This window comes from Oncorhynchus masou, chromosome 23 (genome assembly GCF_036934945.1).
Source record: "Oncorhynchus masou masou isolate Uvic2021 chromosome 23, UVic_Omas_1.1, whole genome shotgun sequence".
NCBI lineage: Eukaryota > Metazoa > Chordata > Actinopteri > Salmoniformes > Salmonidae > Oncorhynchus > Oncorhynchus masou.
In genome coordinates, this window is record NC_088234.1 from 20,858,704 (window position 1) to 20,879,927 (window position 21,224).

A 21,224-nucleotide genomic window follows, 5' to 3' on the forward strand; every position below is an offset into this window, starting at 1 on the left:
AATCAAAGCCAAGGGTCGCGAACGGCATGCTGCACTGATGGGGCACATGAATAAATAACGAATCCACATAGAGATGTAAGCCCATTTTTATTATTCAGGGACAAACATTATTAATGCAAATAGTGAACAGTAAAAGGCATAGTATTGAGCCTTGTGGCACTCTTGGTTATGTAAAATAATAGACTGAACTCCATCAGCAGACAGACACTGAGTGTATAAGACATTACAAGCACCGGCTCTTTCCATGACATAGACTGAATAGGTGAATGCTATGATCCCTGTTTGCTGTCACTTGTTAAATCCAATTCAATCAGTGTAGATGAAGAGGAGACAGGTTAAAGAAAGATTTTTAAGCCTTGACACAATTGAAGCATGGAGTGTGTATGTGCCAATCAAAGGGTGAATGGGCAAAACAAAAGATTTAAGTGCCTTTGAACGGAGTATCGTAGTAGGTGCCAGGCACACTGGTTTGTGTCAGGAACTGCAACACTGATGGGTTTTTCCATGCTCAACAGTTTCCCGTGTGTATCAAGAATAGTCCACCACCCAAAGAACATCCAGCTAACTTGACACAACTGTGAGAAGCATTGGAGTCAACATGGACCAGCATCCCTGTGGAATGCTTTTGACACCTTGTAGAATCCATCCCCCAACGAAATGAGGCTGTTCTGAGGACAAAAGTGCGTGCAAATCAATATTAGGAAGGTGTTCCTAATGTTTTGTACACTCAGTGTACATTTTCGTCTGTCGTGTAGATCATTTTTGAACCAGCTACAGGCCAGTTGGTCGACACAAATTTCCTGCCTCCGTAGCAGGAGTGCATGATCAACCATATCGAATGCTTTCAACAGATCAATATAAAGGGCAGTGTGGTGCTGTTTCCTGTTTCCTAGCGCGTTAAACCATATAAAGCAGCCAAGATGGTGCTCTGTCCTGGCCTAAAGCCTGACTGGTGAGCATTCGGGAATAGATTTTCCATCTAAAAAAGGAGAGCAGCTGAGAATTTACAGAGACTTCTAATATCTTCGCTAGACATGAAAGTTCTGAGATTGTGTGATAATTACAAAGATAGCAGGGATCACCACCTTTGTGGAGCGGGAAATCAAGGGCCACCTTCCACACCTTAGGAATAATACCCAAGAGAATGGATAGATTAAAAAGACTTTTGTCAAGGGTTCCACAATCATGTGTACAGCAAGTCGTAGAATACTTGGGTCAAGCATGTCTGCCCCAGTGGACTTTTACCATCAATAACTAAGAGCGTCCAGAAATTCCCTAGTAGTGACTTGCCAAAGCGAGACCAGTGGGTCACCATTTACATTAGCAGGCAAGTCTGCAATTGAAAAGGGGTGCATCAGAGCCTACTTGGAATGGGTACCGTACAAAAGCAAAAAGCAAATATAAAAGCATACTAGCACATTGCTGAGCCTTTGGTTTACCACTACTGAAACCATTGCAAAACACACAAGATATATTCCTCAATCCTTCTGGTGTCTATGTTGTACATAACACAGATTCAAAATGCAATGATTTATAAACGGATTATTATGTATCCCACTGTTGCAGAACCTAGACGCGAACCTGGCTTTGGCATCGGAACTGTCATTGACACAACACCTTCTCAGTTAGCAGGGTGTGGTTCCTTCGTCTTCTGTGCCGCCTCCTCCTCCGCCCTGAAGTCTCTTCCTCTCAGGCTGGGGGCATTGTTGAGGGACCTCCTCCCCCTCAGCAGCAGCTCTGAGGTACTGCTGGAAGATCTCTGCGTGCTTTGTCGCCGTGACCACTCCCCTAGGTCCTCCGCCAGCACGCTCTCCATTACTGCCGCAAGGGACTGTCTGATCTTATGGCACAGGTCCGGACAGCTGAACACATAGAGGATGGGGTTTAGCACACTGTTGAGGAAGGCTAGGCTGGCGGTGGGGGGCAGGCCGCTGGCCACGAGGCCCTGGAGGGAGGGTTGATACTGAGCTACAGCCTCCAGGACGCTGAAAACATGGTATGGAGCCCAGCAGAACACAAAGCTCATCAACACCGCTACCACTAGTCTAACAAAGCGGAAAGGGTGCCGGTTGCGGCCACGCCGCGCGATACCAATGCTCACTGATACATAGCTCCACACAATGACCACCAGGGGAAGAATGAAGGCCAGGAGGAGCTTAGAGAAGGCCAGGGCATCCTGGCGAGCCTCACACAGCTCTTTTAGGTCAAACTCCCTAACTGGGAGGTACTGGGCGTAGTTATAGTAACACATGACCCTCCCGTCATGTCGGCGAATAGTATCCCGGAACAGGTAGTACGGTACCGTACAGAGCACAGCCAGGGCCCAGATGATTCCACATACCCTGCCGACCAGCTGCACGTTCCTCCGGTTGTGGACCCAGACGGGCTTGTGAACCACCAGACAGCGGTCCAGAGAGATGGCCGCAAGCAGGAAGGCGCTGACGAACATGTTGAGGAAGAAGATGGAGGAGTGGAGTTTGCAGAAGGTGGTGCCCAGGGTCCAGGTGCCTCCGCGGGCCAGGAAGATGGTGAAGAAGGGGAGTGACGCCGTGGCCAAGAGGTCCGAGGCAGCCAGGTTGAGGATCCACACGCTGATGATGGTACGGCGGACACGGAAACCCACAATCCCCAGGATGAGGATGTTCTCCAGGATGCCGAAGGAGGAGACCAGGCCGTGGAGACACACCGTGGCCAGGCTCAGAGCCCCCACGTCAGCCGAGGAGTTGGAGGGTACGCTGGCGTTCACCATGGCCTGGATGAGAGGGCAGTAGCTGGGGCTGCTGCTAGAATTGGTCATCTTGACAGTTCGGATTCTGCTTCTGACACTTTGTCCACTTTGACTCTGAATTCCTGTGTACAACACTGCAAAGAAACAAGGCAAAGAGGCATTACGAATTAGGACTCTCCTCATTCCGTATCTTGGAAATTCAGAGTTACAGCATGATTGAAATTTAGGAGAATATTCCATCAATGTTACACCAAACATACAAAGAACATCGTTGCCGTGTTCACAGAACATAAAATATCAATGTTCTAGACATGTTTCATGAGAATGTTGCAAGAACATTCCTTTGTATCAGTTGTCAGGAGATCGCCTGATCGTCAAGCTTTGATTGTTGAATTACCTGTGTAGGGCAAAAAACAAAATGTGCACCCAGGGAGGACCCCAGGACCGAGTCTGGGGAACATTCTACTGTATATACGTTAGCAAAAACCTTCAGAGAACATTCTTAGCATACCTCTACTTCTCTGCCTCGCTTCCTGATGCTTTAATAAATCGTAAAAGCCATCTCCAAACTGGCAACTGTTTTCGATTATTAGCCATGGTGGTTTCTGTCAAACACGACTGAACTGTCAAGTTTGCCTGAAAAAGTTTAACCGCCACTACCATCTCAAATTTTTAAGAGAGCGAGAGATGGCTTATCTCTCTGTCTCACTCTCTCCACATCCTCTGTGCAAGTTTGCCTTGTCTATCTATATATGTGAAAGCCATTGCACAAATAGACAACTTCTGTTCTAGATATTTGCTAGTTTCCTAATACAGAACGGTGTGTTTGTGTTGATGAAAATGTACCCTATAGTAGGGGAGAGTGGGGTAAATTGAGCCATTTTTTACATTCAGCATCACTCTGTCAGGGGAAATAAAGATATCTACATATATTTCAGGGTGTTGTGTATCCATGGAAATAATCAGAATTCATGTAAACATAACAGTTTTGAAAACATAGCTTTTGTAAAAAAAAGCACATATTATGGGGTAAATTGAGCAGCGGGACAGGGTAAGTTGAGCCACCTACAAATTCCTTTAAAACCCTGTCTACCTTTATTTCCCAAACACAATTCAACACAATCACTTTGTCTTTTAAAGGGATACTTTAACATTTTGGCAATGAGGTCATTTAACTAATGGATACCATTCTCATGTCTCCATGTCCAGTATGCAGTATGCCTTCAACATACAACATATATTTGTTTAATGTAAACACAGGCTGAACACCTAACAAACACTTTGTACTTCATTTTTTTTAACACTTCTAAACAGACTAGGCCCTGTTGTTACCTCATTTCCCAGGGTGTTGTTACCTCATATCCAAGTGATAATTCATTGCATTACCTCTGGGAAGAAAATAATTGCTCAACCATTGGCTCAACTTACCCCGAGGCAAACATTTGGACTTTACAGTGCCTTCGGAAAGTATTCAGATCCCTTGACGTGTTCCACATTTTGTTACGTTACAGCCAGGTGTGACAAGCTTGTAGCATCATACCCAAGAAGACTTGATGCTGTAATAACTGCCAAAGGTGCTTCAACAAAGTACTGAGTAAAGAGTCTGAATATTTATGTAAATGTGATATTTCAGTTTTATTTTATAATTTACTACAAAAAAAAAATGTTTTCAATTATATAGTAAGGCTGTAACCTAACAAAATGTGGAACACGTCAAGGGGTCTGATACCTTTCAAAGTCACTGTCTTAGCCCACACAGCTACAAGGATGCTAGGTTTAGGACTTCATATTGAAGCTTATAGAGGCCCCAACGGATCTATAGAACAATCATAAAATTACACATAACTTCTAATAAACTCATTTGACTTGATGAAAATCTGTTTTTTTGGACCTAACTAGCTTACTGCTTTTTCCATGTGGTTTCTTCCTTCACAGACTCCGTGAAATGATAACCTCTTTCTAAATATTTGGTGAAACGACACATCTTGGTTTCCGAGAAACAAGGGTGGCTCAACTTTCCCTCCTCTCCATCTAAAATTACATGACACCTTTTTTGTAAGACTACATTTCTCAGTTAAAGTGAAAAATACAGAGCCAAAACTTAAGAGTAATTTACTCTGGATCTCATCTATTTCTAGTCCACATACAAAATGTTTCTAAATTCCAAAATAGTTTTTGAATGGATTACAAATAAAAAACCCACCTTAACTGAGAATTCTCTCTCCACTGCTGAGTCCACGTTGGGAGACTTGCTGGCCTGGTTGTGAACAGTGTAGTTATGATTGGTGAGTATTCAAGCACACTGACACGCCTGCAGTTACACCCACTAGTCAGTTGAATTGGGGATGAAAAGCATTTGACAGATTAAAGATAAGTTTATCTGGCCTTGTTAATACACTGACTACTGATTATTGGTGCTACAGCTGAAGAAGAAGTTTCAGAAGAAACCAATTAAAAGGACCTCAACCCAACCCAAAATGTGTAAAAACAGTATTATTATTTTTTTTAAGTGGACCTGGGGAATAAAAGCAGTTCATATCCTCATTCCTCAATGCAATCTTATGGTTTTGATACGCTCTGCGACTCTTTCGATGCATTATATTTCTCTCTCACACACACAAGCTGTTTCTTTGCCGTGCTGATTAAGAGATTGCTGACGACCACAAAAATATGCTCGAATACCACACTCAGTTGTGATGTGTCGAGGGGGAAACTTCAGACGTGAGTCACCCATTGTTTGCGTCATCAACGAGTGAGAAAGCATCCATTCAAACAACATTCACACAAAATAACTACTCTTTTCTCAACCCGTTCCCACGTGCATGGTGTGTATCGCAAAGCATAATTGACAGTAAAACAATAATCCAAGCACAACAATTGCATCACTAATTAGACTTGCGTCACAGTGACAGGTTCTGTAGAACAGGAAATTCAAAGTTCTCTCTGGCAAGATATGTGATGTGCCATTGTCCATCTGCGGTTGATTGCCTGCAGTTCAAAAAAAAAGGGGTAGCCTATCTTTGCATAGGGAACGCAAATGATTCCACTCAACATAGGCTTTTGGTACTAAGGCACAGCAACATAAAACATTTCAAATGATATCTCAAAAGAAATCTAATTTGCAAAAAAAAAAGGGGTAGCCTATCTTTGCATAGGGAACGCAAATGATTCCACTCAACATAGGCTTTTGGTACTAAGGCACAGCAACATAAAACATTTCAAATGATATCTCAAAAGAAATCTAATTTAGCGACTGTGGACAATATATTCTGTTCTTATAGATTGATAAGGGCCTAGTTAGAATACTATTTGGGTGTTTCGAGAAACAGACTGACCAGAGTGCTAATAATGGGCCAGTATGGAAACCTCAAGGAAAAAAATGGGCTGGTGTGTTAGTAATGTCTGAGGCTATTTCTCTGGGGATCCCAATCCATACCTGGCTATTGCAGAACACCAACCTGGTCAAAGAGCAATTCGTATTATTCTCTATGTAAATCCAAAACACTCTATTTAGTATGATATGTTACAGGGTTAAGGTTAGGGGAAGGATTAGCGAACACACTGAGTAGTTGCAAAGTAGCTAAACAAGTAATAAATACTTGAACATTTGCTGAAATGCGAAAGTTGTCCGTGACAACATTCGAACTCACAACCTTTGGGTTGCTAGACATTCATGTTATATGCCCAGCCAACCACCCAACTTCCATTTTTTTCCTGAAGTAACCATAGATCTTATACCAAACGTACCAAATGTAAAAGAAACCATACTAATTTGAGTGTCAAGGATTTACATTTACTATGGTACGTGTAGTCTATGAGACCTGGCTGAGAACTGGTTTCATGCTAAACTGAACAGAGAAGTGGTAAAGTTGGGTTGAGAGGATCTGTCCCAAATGGCATCCTATTCACTACAAAATGCACTAGTTTTGACCAGACAAATAGGGTGACATTTGGAATGTAGAGCTACAGTCCACACTGATCTGCGGGTTACAACGGCGCACTTTTCAGTCATGTTCATCAGATCCTGAGCCATCCATTTGTATCAATGTTTATCCTATCAGTTTTGAATCCCAATTTACACATATTAACGACAACTACGTTAAAATGTCAACGCCTAGCAGCCGATGTTTTTCAAACGGGTGTACGGACTGATTGCAAAATATGTTGAGACAGTGGTGTACCTCTTCCTTCCTCTGAGAGCCTGATAAACTGTCGAAACTCATTCTATTATGAACAGGTTTACCCTTGAAATGTACACTTGCCCCCTGGTGGACTAATTGCGGTCTGCCACCTAACTGCTTTAAAACAAAACGTATAGGAGGTCGTATGTAACACACAACCTACTTTACTCAAATCTGGGACGTCAGACGTTTTTAACCTTCGGGATAGACAAAGTTTCATTAATAATTATACCTGACAATTAACTGTACACACCTGGACCAGGTGAAAATCAGTCCCTGATAAGAGGGGAACAAAAATATGCAGTGGAACCTGGCTTCAAGGTCCAGAGCGAAGTTTGAGGCATATAGGGAAAATAAGGTGCAATTTGAGACCCAGGATGCCCTGCTGCCTCTGGATCAGTCATGAGTCATTCTAGAACAGGGCTCTCCAACCCTGTTCCTGGAGCACGATACTTCTGTAGGTTTTCAATCCAAACTCAGTTGGAACTAACCTGGTTCCGTTTATCAACCAGCTAATTATTAGAATCAGGTGCGCTAGATTAGGGTTTCAGCCTAATCTACAGGACAGTAGCCCTTCAGGAACAAGGTTGGAGAGCACTGAACCAGAGCTAAATGCTCTGTAACGATATTAGGACTGAAATGAGGGTTTAGCGCTGTGTTTGTAGAAACATTATCAGCATAGGCTGCTGTAATAGACAAATGAATAATTTCAAAAGGTTGGAATTAAATCTAGACTATTCAATCTATGTTACTGTTTTTGTATTTCAGCGACTCCTGATTTAGCCCAAGGGACAAATACGTAAAAATGTATCAAACAATGAAAAGTCCTTTATTGCCATCAGAACATGAGTGAGAAGACCAGAGACAACCTGACAGAGTGAAGAGTTGACAGTACCTAAACAGTACTACTAACATACACAAACATCAACATTCTCCCCAACCAGAAAGACATAGGGATACAGGGAGCCAAAAGAGGGAGATACAGTATAGACAAGTGAGGTATACGTTTCACACAAACAATACATTAAGTGTTCAATCGGTCTCTTCATCCCACATGCAGGCATGCACAACTGAATTCCTTATTTGAAATAATCAGTGCTCTGCTCTCATACCATGACACAGAAAGACAGTTTAACCAAAAGGGGGCAACACAATCCAGTTGATTTTAATCCAGTAAACACACCTCATCCCACTCAATACTTGTGGCTGTGAGAACACTGATGTGCCAGGTTTGTGTTAAAAACGTATTGTAATACTTAAAGAGTAAGAAATGGGGCTAATTCTATTCTTAGTCATACCAGTAAAAAGGCAGCCATCTTGTGGGTCAATGAGTGGTGGAAAGGTAGTCAGAGAAGCCACTACAGTACTAAAGTGTCTAAGGCAGGGCTCTCCAACCCTGGTTCTGGAGAGCTACCGTCTGGAAGGAGCAAAAGCCTGCCTACAGGTTGGTAGTTCTCCAGGAACAACGTTGGAGCCCTGCTCCAAGGTATGGATTCTTAAACACATTCGATGTGGACATTAGCAGCAGTTCTAGTAGTGGATGACGTAATGGTGAAGCTGAAACGTGACCCTCTCCCTCATGCAAAGCTACTGTTAAATGATCATGCAAATTAGCTTGTTTATCGATTTAGAAAAATAGAGCGCAAACTCAGACAGAAGAAATCAATCAGTTCATCTCAGACAGTTGATTTCACTTCCATTTTATTTCACATTTTCTATGATGTGGAAAGAACAAAAGTAGTTGAGAGGTAACCAAGACGACAGTAACAACATGAGCCCACAAGCCAATAAGAGTTTGAGTCTCCTCCCTCACGCCCCTCGCCCGCCACCTTTTAAGAACAGGACAACCACCTTGCTTATAGTTAGTTAATCTCAAAAACACTCACGTCTCCTCCGAACATAACGTGGGGCGACCACACTGACTGCACCCCACCGCCCGTGACTGAATTGCAACAGTGTCGTGTTGCGGTTGCAGTTTGTGCATCTGTGTGTAACAGTGCGTGTGTATAGCTCTCCTAATCTCTTTTGAAGCTGCGCTCGTCACCCCCCGCACGCCACACAGACCCTCTAGAAGGGTGAAACAACGTGGCCAGCCTTCTAGTCTACCTCCCTCCATCTCGTGGTCTCCATGGCGTGTGCGTTGGGTCTCCCATGCTGCGGTTCACCCAGGCGTTTGTTAGTGTGGCTGGGAGCTACAGCGCCATGTTACCCTACCTCCCTATTCCACACAGCCAGTAGGCCCGGAGAAAGAGGCACTGTGAAGTTGTTTACAGTCTAAATCCATCGACTAATCAAGTACTCAATCTATTTCCTTGTCTGTCAGTCTGAAAGGCTGTGTGTAGGACCAGCCCCGGACACGAGCATCAAGCAAGGGAGAGGGGAAGTGACACAACACCCCTTCCTATCCTCCCAGCCAATAGTGGCCTCACCTGCCATTGTGAACTCACCACTGACCCAGGGTTGCCAGCTCTCAACTGTGCACACGTACATACATACATACATACACACCCCAAACGCTGTCCAGTCCACTCTTAGGGAGGACAAGCGCCTTGAGTTTCTTGTTTGGCACCAGACTCTGGCCAGTCATTCATTCCCTCGTTCTTTTCTGTATTACCACAGTTAATACCTCTGCAATCATTTAACTCCCCCTTCCCTCGCTACTGGTCTGTTCTCTTCTCAAAGAAAAACCTCTTTCCTGTGAAACAAAAACAAACTAGTTTTTTTTTTTTTTTTTCAAATTCAAGGCACAATGTCTATCAATAATCACATCTGTTTGACTTTCTGTCCATCATCACCAACTGACGTTTAGGCCAGGGTACGTAATGTAACACGCCTGACGCTTGTTCTTCACCTCTTGGACTCGTCCGCCCATCCCTCCTATCCTCCAGCTAGCATCATCTATCCTCCGGACCTTAAGACTGGTAAAAGACATGTCTGTTTGAATGGGAGAGCGGCCAAAAGTCCAAACCAGTGATAACATCAAAATAAAACAAAAACTTGCAAAAAAAATAAAAAATAAAGTCCCATCCTGTGTTTATTTCTTTAAAAATCAAGTCGTATCCACCAGCTATTTTCTGGCAAGCTAGGTGTTTTTTTATTTAAATAAGCACTAAGTACTGATAGATAGGATAACATACACCATTACGTGTGTTTTTAAGATGCGTTTGTCGTTTTTAATGTACTTTCTCTCCCCCCTCTCTCTCATAGTAGTATGAATCTGGTATTTTGTCGTTTTTCACTCATCTGTTTTAAGGTTTAAGTAAATGCAAGCAGGGACAGAGTTTGCCATGAAGTCTTGCTCTAGACGTGGGTTTTTAGGGGGCGAGGCCTAGTCCTCTACGAGACGCCGTTGACAAGGGTCTCGCTGGGTGTGGCCATGCCGTTGCTAGGGGAACGCTTGGAGGGGGCCATGTGCTCGTCCCTCTTGGCACTGCTCCCGTTCTCCTGAGGAAGGAGAGCAGGGGAGGGAAATGGTCAGTTTAACAGTAACACTAAAAGCTGATATCTTCGTGTGTGCGCGCGCATACCTTGAGCTCGGGAGCAGCAAGTGTTTCCTGGGGAAGGGTCTGTCGGCTCTGGGACTCGGCGCGGGAGATGTAGTCTGCCACGGTCACTGCAGAACCAAACAACCCAGAGAACAGTGATGTAACCACGAGATCCAGTATAATGACAACCCCAGCGCTACACAGTGAGGGGATCAGACTAAGGAAGGGTAGGGTAGAGAATAGAAATCTATCCAAGGTCCAGACTGACAACATGGAGGGACGGTCTGACACACTACTCACCTTCAACTGGCAGTCTGTCACAGCTGGCGGATCCTCCCTCTGGGTGATTGCCACGGTTACGGCGACGGCGGCTCCTGTTGCGGCGCTGGGGTCTGCCCTGCTCATCTGGTAAAACAATATTATTATAATGGATAGGAAGTCTGACAAAATAAACGTTATACTTCACCCTAGTCTCACAGCATAACCATTTGGCTTTCTACAAAATTAAGCCTCAAGCCCTCCTACCCAGTCCATTTTCGTTGGGTCCGGCCTGGCTGTCTGACTCTGTGGCAGCGGCATCCATCACACTGGGCTCCTGGTCATTGCGGCGACGGCGAGAGCGTCTCCTGAGGTCTACCTCTCCCACCCCCTCACTGGCATCTGTGTCACCCTGCTCACTCTCACCCTCCAGCAGGGAGAACGGGTTGCTGTCAGGGTCCTTCAGCACTGGACAGGGGAGAGAAAAAGAGGGATCGTGAGAGACATGGGAAGATGCAGCCTACAACATCAAACTGCACCACCTTCCAGTTATGAGAAACATCTAGACTATGGGGTTTGACCTGGAAGATGCCAATATCACCTGGGTCCGATTCATTAGGGCTAACTGTAGAAAAACGATTTGCTGTGAAATACACAAACGAGCGTTTCTCATTGGACAAGTTCAGGCAGTACTTCCCTAATTCCGTCCGTTATCTTCCATTTGGTGCTTAATGAATACAACTCAGTACCCTAGATTGGACTATTATCCCCCCGTGTTGTACCGGAGCTGATTGAGTTAGAAGGTCGTGAGGCGGGTCCTCCGCGGCCCCGTCCGGTGTTTGATCCACGGCCCCTGCCACCCCGGCGGGATCCTCGCTCGTCTCCACCCACGCCCCGTGGACGCTGGTCACGCTCATTGAGGTCCTCAGGCTCAGAGGCGTTGGACTGCTCAGAGTTGGTACCTGTAACAGACAGAAACATACAGCATAAAAACAATGGTATAGAACAAGGGATGAGCAAAAACAGGGGATAAAGAGAGGGTGTGCATGAGGAAAGAGGAAGATGCAGGGTGGGGTCTATGTCAAAGAGGGTGCTTATATTTGTCCTGTTTCACACATGTACATGTGTGTAACCTGTACCGTGTGTGGTGTAAAATGGAGGACTTTTTTTAAATATCCCACTCACGGCCAGGGATCAGTCATTACTAACAGCGACCCTGGAGCAATTAGGTTTACGATCCTTGCTCAAGAGCAGATGGACCAATTTTTCATCCTAGTCGGCTCGGGGATTACGAGTCCAACGCTCTGAACGCTAAGTTACCTCCCACCATACGTGGGATGTTCTACCGGTAGTGTAAGTATGTACCAGTCAACTCATCAGCAAACCCATGAGAGAGGGTGTTCTCCTAGTAGAGTCAGACTAGTTGGTGTTCACTGCCGCAAAGCTCAAATTTGAACCAGATCATTGTCCCTGAAGACTATTGACAGAGTGTAGCCTGCAAACAACTAATATCACAAAGAACCAACCACTAACAACCCAGAAAGGAAATGTAATTATTCAGATAACAAACCTGGCATGCTTCTTAAGTCAGAATCTGTCATAAACAGGGAGGGATCAAAGGAGTTGTCTAGTCACCATATCCAGAGTACTGGCTGTTGGAGGGCCTGCGCCCTCGGCCGCGGCCTCCGTAGATGCGGGAGGTGTGGAGGTTGGTGGAGTTGCTGCTCTCGTCCGTCAGGTAGCCCTTCTCCCTGTCCCCAGGGCCAGTGCCCCCGACCCGACTTGGGGGAGCACGATAACCCACCCCGATCTGACGAAGCTGCTCGTCAATCTGCAGCCGCTCCAGACGCAGCTGCTCCACTTCCTGTTAGAGAGAGAAGTACATGTTGGAACTTACATCCTAGACTCATTCCTATTGGGCAGTATATATATATATATACACATATATATATACACATACACACATGTATGTATGTATATACATACATGTATGTATGTATATACATACATGTATGTATGTATATACATGTATGTATGTATATACATACATGTATGTATGTATATAAATACATGTATGTATGTATATAAATACATGTATGTATGTATATAAATACATGTATGTATATGTATGTATGTATACGTATGTATACGTATGTATATATACATATATACACACATACATATACATATATACACACATACATACATATATATACACATACATACATATATATACACACATACATACATATATACACACACACACATACACACATACATATATATACACACATACATATATATACACACATACATACACACACACACACACACATATATGAACATACACTACCGTTCAAAAGTTTGGGGTCACTTAGTCGTGGGTTCGATTCCCACTAGGGCCACCCATATGTAAAAGTAGTGGCCCCAGCCGACTTGTAAGTCGCTTTGGACAAAAGCGTCTGCTAAATGGGATATATTACTTAGAAATTACCTTGTGTTTGAAAGAAAAGCACTTTTTTTGGTCCATTACATCTAATTGATCAGAAATACAGTGTTAGACATTGTTAATGTTATAAATTACTATTGTAACTGGAAATAGTAGATTTTTTTTAAATGGAATTTCTACACGGGCCCATTATCAGCAACCATCACTCCTGTGTTCCAATGGCACATTGTGTTAGCTAATTCAAGTTGACCATTTTAAAAAGGAAAATTGATCATTAGAAAACACTTTTGCAATTATTTTCTGATTAGAGAAGCAATAAAACTGGCATTTAGACTAGATGAGTATCTGGAGCATCAGCATTGGTTGGATCGATTACAGGCTCAAAATGGCTAGAAAAATAACTTCCTTCTGAAACTCAGTCTATTCTTGTTCTGGGAAATGAAATTGCCAAGAAACTGAAGATCTTGAAATAAGAAATGGATGTCAGTTTCTTGGCCAACGCCGTGTACTACACCCTTCACAGAACAGCTCAAACTGGCTCTAAGCAGAATAGAGAGTGGGACGCCCCAGAGCACAATTGAGCAAGAGAACAAGTACAGAAGTGTCTTGTTTGAGAAACAGACGCCTCAAGGCCTCAACACCAGTCTCAAAGTCAACTGTGAAAAGGCGACTCTGGGATGCTGGCCTTCTAGGCAGAGTTCGTCTGTCCAGTGTCTGTTCTTTTGCCCATCTTAATCTTTCATTTTCATTGGCCAGTCTGAGATATGGATATTTCTTTGCAACTCTGCCTAAAAAGGCCAGAATCCCGGAGTCGCCTCTTCACTGTTGACGTTGAGACTGGTGATACATTTCCCGCATGGAATAGCCTTCATTTCTCACAACAATAGACTGATGAGTTTCAGAAGTTGGTTCTTTGTTTCTGTCCATTTTGAACCTGTAATCGAAACCACAAATGCTGATGCGCCAGATACTCAACTAGTCTAAAGGACAGTTTTATTGCTTCTTTTATCTGAACAGTTTTCAGCTGTGCTAACATAATTGCAAAAGCGTTTTCAAATGATCAATTAGCCTTTTATAATGATAAACTTGGATTAGCTAAGACAACGAGCCACTGGAACACAGGAGTGATGGTTGCTGATAATGGGCCTGTGTACACCAATGTAGAAATTCCATTTAAAAAAAGAAACTGCCATTTCCAGCTACAATAGTCATTTACAACATTAATGTCTGATCAACTCGATGTTATTTTAATGTATTAATTTTTTTTAAATTTTTTAAAAGACATTTCTAAGTGACCTCAAACATTTGAACGGGAGTGTACATCCTAGACACATTCCTATAGGGCAGAGCATGTTAGAACATACGCTGCCTGAGGAAGACTAGTTGAAACGCGTTGCCGTTGGGGGTCCTGATGCACTATGCTAACTGCTCCCATATGTATTCTTAAGCAAATATATTCTGTTAATAGTCCACTGAAGTTTATTGGAAAGTACTGGCCGCCGACTCGTCTTCTTTCATTACAACATTGACAGAAAGATTATCTTGTGTGGGCAAAGAGCCTGGACCTCTGTGGGCTGGCAAACATTTATTTTGAAACATACAGGACCCATCCCAAAATGGCATCACATTCCCTATATTGTGCACTACTTTTGGCGGGAGCTTTATGGGCCATACTGCAACAGTTTGACGTGAAATTTCAGTATCTGAGGAGAAGGAAAAAAGCCTTTTCAAGACTGACATCTCTTTTTCAGTTCTGCAGTGTGGGCAAGACTGTGGGTAGCCGGATCAGTTTAGGAGTGTAAGGGCTGGGGATCAAGTACACTGACAGCATTTCACTGGGGCCTTTTGGTTAGGTGAGGTGGCTGAGGGTGTCACTTCAGAATGCAACAGCTGCTGAACAGCTGACCCTTGAGGGAGGTGGCTGACCAGGAGCAAGGGGGTGCAAGGATGGGTAGAGGCGTTATTTTGGGAGGCTAGGGTCCAGATAACAACCTGTAATCTACACCGCTACCCCCTCTTCCCAACCCTAAGCAGGGGACTATTTATAAAAGCACGCAGGGTAAGGGTAAAACGGAGCTACTCTCAGCAGCTTTCACATGGAGGTAAAGGGTGGATGGAGGGGGGACAGGTGACCACTGAAATGATCTGGAACCCCCACCCACCCCACAAGTCTCCACAGTGTACAGTACATCTATTGAAAGACACTAGTTTCCCATATTCATAAGTAGGTAGATTAGAAACTTGCTCCTGATTCAGGGTCAGATATTAATTGCCTTCTATGGTTAAGGTTATGGGGGAGGGTAATTTGATCCTAGAACTGTGGGTAAGGGGAACGCCTACCATGCGTGTATATTCAGGCCATTGGCCCAGTCACAGTGCCTAGGCTTACTCTAGATATTCAGAGGCATATAGGGTGAACATTTACCGTGCCTTGAGAAAGAATTCATACCCCTCGACTTACTCCACATCGTTCTGTTACAGCCTGAATTCGAGCTACACACAATACCCCATAATAACAAAGTGAATACATGTTGAGACATTCCTGCAAATGTATTGAAAATGAAATAGAGAAATCAAATATACATAAGTATTCAAACCTCTAAATCAATACAGATTAGAATCAACTTTGGCAGCGATTACAGCTGACAGTCTTTCTGGGAAAGTCTAAGAGCTTTGCACTCCTGGATTGTACAATATTTGCACATTATTCTTTTAAATTATTCAAACTCTGTGAAGTTGGTTATAGAACATTGATTGACAGCCATTTTGAAGTCTTGGGTTTAAGTGATTTAAGTCAAAACTATGCCACTCAGGAACATAATGTCACCTTGGTAAGCAACCCCAGTGTACACTGGCCCTGTGTTTTAGGTTATTGTCCTTCTGAAAGGTTCATTTGTTTCCCAGTGTCTGTTGCTTAGCATTATTCAGTTTCTTTTTTATCCCCCCCCCCTTGCCGATGACAAGCATACCCATAACATTGCAGCCACCAACATGCTTGACAATATCAAGAGTGGTACTCAGTGATGTGTTGCGTTTGCCCCAAATATAAAGCTTTGTATCCAGGACATTGCGTTTTAACTTAGTGCAATTTTGGAAAAGGATGCATGTTTTGGAACATTTTATTCTGTAAGGGCTTCCTTTTCACTCTGTCATTTAGGTTAGTATTGTGACTATAACATGGACCAAACCTCAGTTCTCCCACATTACAGCCAGTTAACTCACTGTTTTAAAGTCAACATTGGCCTCGTGGTGAAATCCCTGAGCGGTTTCCTTCCTTTCCGGCAACTGAGTTAGAAAGGATGCCTGTATCTTTGTAGTGACTGGATGTATTGATACACCATCCAAAATGTAATTAGTAACTTCACCATGCTCAAAGCGACATTATCTGCTTTTAAAATTTTTACCCATCAAAAGGTGCCCTTTGCGAAACATTTGACAACCTCCCTGGTCTTTGTGGTCGAATCTGTTTCAAATACACTGCTTGACTGAGGGACCTTACAGATTATTGTGTGCGCGGTACAGAGATGAGGTAGTAAAAATGTTATACTATTGCAAAGAGTCCATTTAACGTATTAAGCCATAACAAAAGGGGTTTAACACATATTGACATCTCAGCTTTCCATTCATTTCTAAACATTTCCACAAACAATTCCACTTTGACATCATTAAATCTCAAATTAATACAATTCAGCCTGTAACAAAATGTGAAAAAAGAGGAGTGAATACTTAGAGGGTTGAGTGTCTATTACTTGTCTGGTGGTCTGTGTACGGGTTTCTGCTTGTGTGTCTCACCTGTAGGTAGGCCACATGGTACTCCAGCAGGGCCTGGGCATTGCTGATGTTCTCCTTAGTTCCCACAAAGACGAAGGGGACCATGCCCTGGAGAGGTGGAGAGGAGGATTTAAGACAGTAGACTGGTAGAGCAGACTTACTAGTGGAGAGCGCGTCATGGATTTGAGGAGGGCGAGTCCTGCTGTTTAGTCATGGACATTTGTACATTTTCGCAAGGGCCAAAGACCCGATGTATTTACGTTGATGTAGAAATAGGCTGAATGAGGGTTCTCTTTGAAGGAAACATTTTAGAAAACATGCGTGTACGCTCACAATCACAAGAAAGCACAGTGAACAACAAACACCAACCGATGAGACCCCAGCCAACCCCCCTAGAACAGGTGCCGTACAGTACAGACATGCTGTGAAAACTGAAATGGGATAACTGGCAGCCTATAGACAAAGCTTATGGTTTTACAGAAATCACAGTTGAAGGACTGCTGGATTTCCTGCTTATTCTCTCCTAACTCCAGAAATCTTCCAACCAGAATCTCTGGAAATGTTGGGAAAGCAATCAGAATTTTGACAAAGACGATGGCGGTGAAAACATAGAAGCGGTAATTAACACCGTGGTACGGTTATTGTTAGAGCGGCCGCAGCGCTCCATTCACCTCTTGTTTAGGGGCAGTGTCTTCTCTGCCAGCCCCTTGCCTGCCTACCTCCTCCCGGGGAAGCTTTTTGTCGTTGTCTCCCTCGATCCGGACCCGAACCACACCCGACTTGTCTACTATCTCCTGAATGACTTTTCCGTTCTTGCCGATCACTTTGCCTGGGAGAGGGGGGAGAAAAGGTGGACGGGTCAGGTTTACAGGTGGACCGGGTCAGGAATAGTTGGACGAGTCAGGAATAGTTGGACGAGTCAGGTTTATATTAAAATTAAAAACGATGGCACAATTGAGATGGTATCATTGTTTCTCAATACATGTGTATATACAGGACATTTTGTGATTGACTAAATCACGGGTATGTGCCTTAACTTGTTAAGTGTAGGGGCAGTATTTAGATTTTTTTGGGACAAAAACATACCCATTTGAAACGGCCTATTTCTCAGGCCCAGAAACTACAATATGCATATAATTGTCAAGATTAGGATAGAAAACACTCTGAAGTTTCCAAAAGTGTCAAAATATTGTCTGAGAGTATAACAGAACTGATATGGAAGGCGAAAACAGGAGGAAAATCAAAACAGGAAGTGGCTTCTATTTTGAAAGCTCCATGTTCCATAGCATGCCTTCGCTCCATTTAAAGGGATACCAACCAGATCCCTTTTCCTATCGCTTCCTCAAGGTGTCAGTCTTTAGACATAGTTTCAGGCTTTTATTTTGAAAAATGAGCGAGAAAGATATCGCGTCAGTGGATAGCTGGGTGTTCGCAGAGTTTTGCTTGCGCAACAGAGTGGGGCAGCCATTGTCTCTCCCTCTCCTATTGAAAAAGTGATTGTCCCGGTTGATATATTATCGATTATTTATTTTAAAAACAACCTGGGGATGGATTATAAAAAACATTTGACATGTTTGTGGACATTACGGATACTATTTGAACTTTTCATCTGCGATGTCGTGACAACTCGAGCCTGTGGATTTCTGAACAGACCTCTACAAAGAAATGGAAGTATTTTGGATATAAAAATAATCTTTATGGAACAAAAGGAAAATTTGTGTAACTGGGAGTCTCGTGAGTGAAAACATTATTGCTTTTCTGATTTTCGTGACCAAGCTACTTTGATACTAGGTGTTCATAATGTTTTTTCTAGTGATCGATAAACTCACACAAACGCTTGGCTTGCTTTTGCTGTAAAGCATATTTCCAAAATCTGACACGACAGGTAGACTAACAACAAGCTAAGCTGTGTTTTGCTATATTGCACTTGTGATTTCATGAAAATTAAATGTGTTTAGTAATTTTATTTGAATTTCGCGCACTGCAATTCAGCGGGTGTTGATGAAAATGATCTCGCTAACGGGATGGGGTGCGTCAAGAAGTTAACTCACCTACGAGGTTCCTGGGCACCTGGAAGTAGTCTTCTTTGAACTCCAGGAAAACCCTGGCCAGTTTCACTGCTTCTGGAGTCTGCAATGTAAACAAGCCATTATACACAAAGACAAAGACTGACACACACACCAAGACCCCTCTCTCTCACCTAAACACACGCACAAACACGACACGCCCACATACCTCTCCGTAGATCCTGAAGGTGCAGCTCTCCTCCTCCAGTTCGATGGCGGTGACGCCAGGCACCTTCCTGGCCTGCTGGATGTTGGCACCGTGGGAGCCAATGGCCAAACCCATCAGGTCTTCCCTTACCTTCACCTCCTCCTGGTATGCTGACGCCAGCTGCTTACTGGTCTGAGGGGCAAGGAGAAAAGGGTGTATGTCTCAACATTTTGATGGCCGGTCTCCACATTACATTTTAATTGAATGAACATGATGTGCATTTGTACCTCAAGGTGTTTAGTGGCTTCTTCGTTGCGGGACATGAGCATGAGCTTGGTACGGATGCTGCGGAAGTGCATGTCGCTCAGGAGAGCAGCACGCTTTACTGACGTCTCGTTCGTTGACTAGAGAAAAAGAGAATTAGTGAGAAAGCTACTTTTACAGAGAAAAAAAGGACAAAAATATGGTCCGTATTAAAAACATGTCGCAGTTGTGTTGATATAGGATCAAGCCCCCAGTCCATATAACCTTATGAATGACCTAAAAATACTAAATTGATCCTAGATCAGCACTCCTACTCTGAGAAGCTTAGTGAATACAGGCCCTGGAAGCAGTAGTTGTGATACTGACCAGCACGGTGAGCTCGTGTGAGGCTGCACTGTAGAAGATACAGTTGGCTCCGATGGCTTTCCTGAAGTCTTTGTGGATGTTGTCGTTTGCACAGCTGTTGGTCCAACAATAAACTCTGGGTGAATCCACAGTTACTCACAACAATAACAACGCACTATGTAGCTACTGAGAGAGGCGCCATTGGCCTGGCCAAACACGACAAAGCTCAGGTGACATTTCAATGTATTTAACTGTAACAAGAACCCCCTCACAAATAGCACCCTAAAACCTACATAGTTCACTACGAGACGGAACAGTCAAAAGTAGTCTGCTAAAAAGGAAATAGGTTTTCCATTTCATGTCAAAGCAATATACTCCAGTGACTATTGGAGTAACACCGGTAGACGGTCAGTCTGAGTGCAGTGCTACAGCGCCACCAGTGGTGAGGCTGGTGTAGTGCAGTGCCAGGGTCAGACACTCACATGTCCTGGAGGTCTTCTGGGACAGCGATGGGGACCTTGTGGAAGGAGTTTCGGGAGGAGGGGCTGTTGGGGTTGACGGGCCGGATGCGTTCGTGCGTGACGATCTCGTTGTATGTGGCGTCACAGGCTGCGTACTCGATGACGTAGAACTGAAGGGTTCAAATAGAGACAAGGGTTCTCAGAGAGAAATGGCAAGAGAAATAAAAGTAGTGCTGAAGAGTATTTCATCAATAGAGACCGACCCATATGAACATATGGGCCAAATAATGAGGGGCCATATTCAGTCAGGCTAGACAGGTTAATACTACCCAACTACCTAGTCAGCAAACACCGCAACAAATCTAAAAAAAGACCAAGACTGCATTCTTACCACAGACAACTTATTTCTCCATCACATTGAGGATTAATAGGGTTTTTAAGGAAAGTAAATCAAAAATGGCACTTCTCTTTAATATTTCATCCAGCTTAGCCTTTATTCATTTGATTGATGAACCAAGCCCTTTTTCTAGCCCCCTCTGGCTCAGAATGAGAGCGAGAAAGAGGGAGGAGAGAGAGACGGAACACACCACACGCCATGCTCTTAGTCCAGTATTAAAACCATCACTAAACAGAGCAGACATTCCAACAAGGCTTTATCATGGATCCAAATGCAGTTGCCTCAGTCTCACCCTACTGACCCATAGTCAGTCTGCCTGTTTGATTCCCAGAGCTCTGGTCAAAAGTAGTGCACTATATAGAGAATAGGGGGCCGACTCAGGAAGAAAACGCCTCGCCACTCCTGAAGATCTGAGAGGATTGAATAGGTATAAAACAATGGTAGTTGCATTAGAGTTCCTTCTCACAGACTAGGTGAAACTTCCCCCATAATTCCACCTAGAGAATGCTTTCTGATCTTCAGAAGTGTGTCAGGTGTAGGGGTCAATATGGAATCTAGAATCTGTGTATAGTCTGGGTGGCCCTACAGTATGGGCCAGCCTGCATTAAACACACAATGCGTTTCCTGCTGCCTCAGCTGACCTTATTAACCTACACTAGACTGCTGTCGGT

The 21,224-nt window shown here is 43.7% G+C and overlaps 2 protein-coding genes across 5 annotated transcripts in view; both read right to left on the reverse strand.

The window, feature by feature from the left end:
- Positions 1 to 70: 70 nt before the first annotated feature.
- On the reverse strand, positions 71 to 5,127 carry LOC135510530 (prostaglandin D2 receptor 2-like). Its single transcript, XM_064931537.1, has 2 exons — positions 4,932 to 5,127; positions 71 to 2,862 (listed from the first exon to the last, which is right to left on the reverse strand). The coding sequence occupies exon 2, from the start codon at positions 2,795 to 2,797 to the stop codon at positions 1,622 to 1,624; it is 1,176 nt and encodes a 391-aa protein (XP_064787609.1). The 5' UTR covers positions 2,798 to 2,862; positions 4,932 to 5,127; the 3' UTR covers positions 71 to 1,621.
- A 2,590-nt stretch (positions 5,128 to 7,717) lies between these two features.
- Positions 7,718 to 21,224, reverse strand: part of LOC135510532 (RNA-binding protein FXR1-like) — a 29,151-nt gene continuing 15,644 nt past the window's right edge. For 2 of the 4 annotated variants that reach the window (XM_064931542.1, XM_064931541.1), the window contains exons 5-17: positions 20,178 to 20,326; positions 19,717 to 19,810; positions 19,374 to 19,490; positions 19,108 to 19,278; positions 18,924 to 19,002; positions 17,592 to 17,701; positions 16,894 to 16,980; positions 12,288 to 12,516; positions 11,435 to 11,614; positions 10,920 to 11,120; positions 10,695 to 10,799; positions 10,437 to 10,522; positions 7,718 to 10,353 (exon numbers count right to left, since the gene is read on the reverse strand). In XM_064931542.1, the coding sequence (XP_064787614.1) occupies positions 10,246 to 10,353; positions 10,437 to 10,522; positions 10,695 to 10,799; positions 10,920 to 11,120; positions 11,435 to 11,614; positions 12,288 to 12,516; positions 16,894 to 16,980; positions 17,592 to 17,701; positions 18,924 to 19,002; positions 19,108 to 19,278; positions 19,374 to 19,490; positions 19,717 to 19,810; positions 20,178 to 20,326 (1,716 nt within the window). In that variant the 3' untranslated portion in view covers positions 7,718 to 10,245. Of the gene's footprint in view, positions 10,354 to 10,436; positions 10,523 to 10,694; positions 10,800 to 10,919; positions 11,121 to 11,434; positions 11,615 to 12,287; positions 12,517 to 16,893; positions 16,981 to 17,543; positions 17,702 to 18,923; positions 19,003 to 19,107; positions 19,279 to 19,373; positions 19,491 to 19,716; positions 19,811 to 20,177; positions 20,327 to 21,224 lie in introns of all 4 variants that reach the window. The other 2 variants (XM_064931540.1, XM_064931539.1) reach the window with 1 other exon arrangement.

Coding starts and splice junctions, on each gene's coding strand:
- LOC135510530 (XM_064931537.1), bottom strand. CDS start 2,797: ATGACCAATTCTAGCAGCAGCCCCAGCTACTGCCCTCTCATCCAGGCC.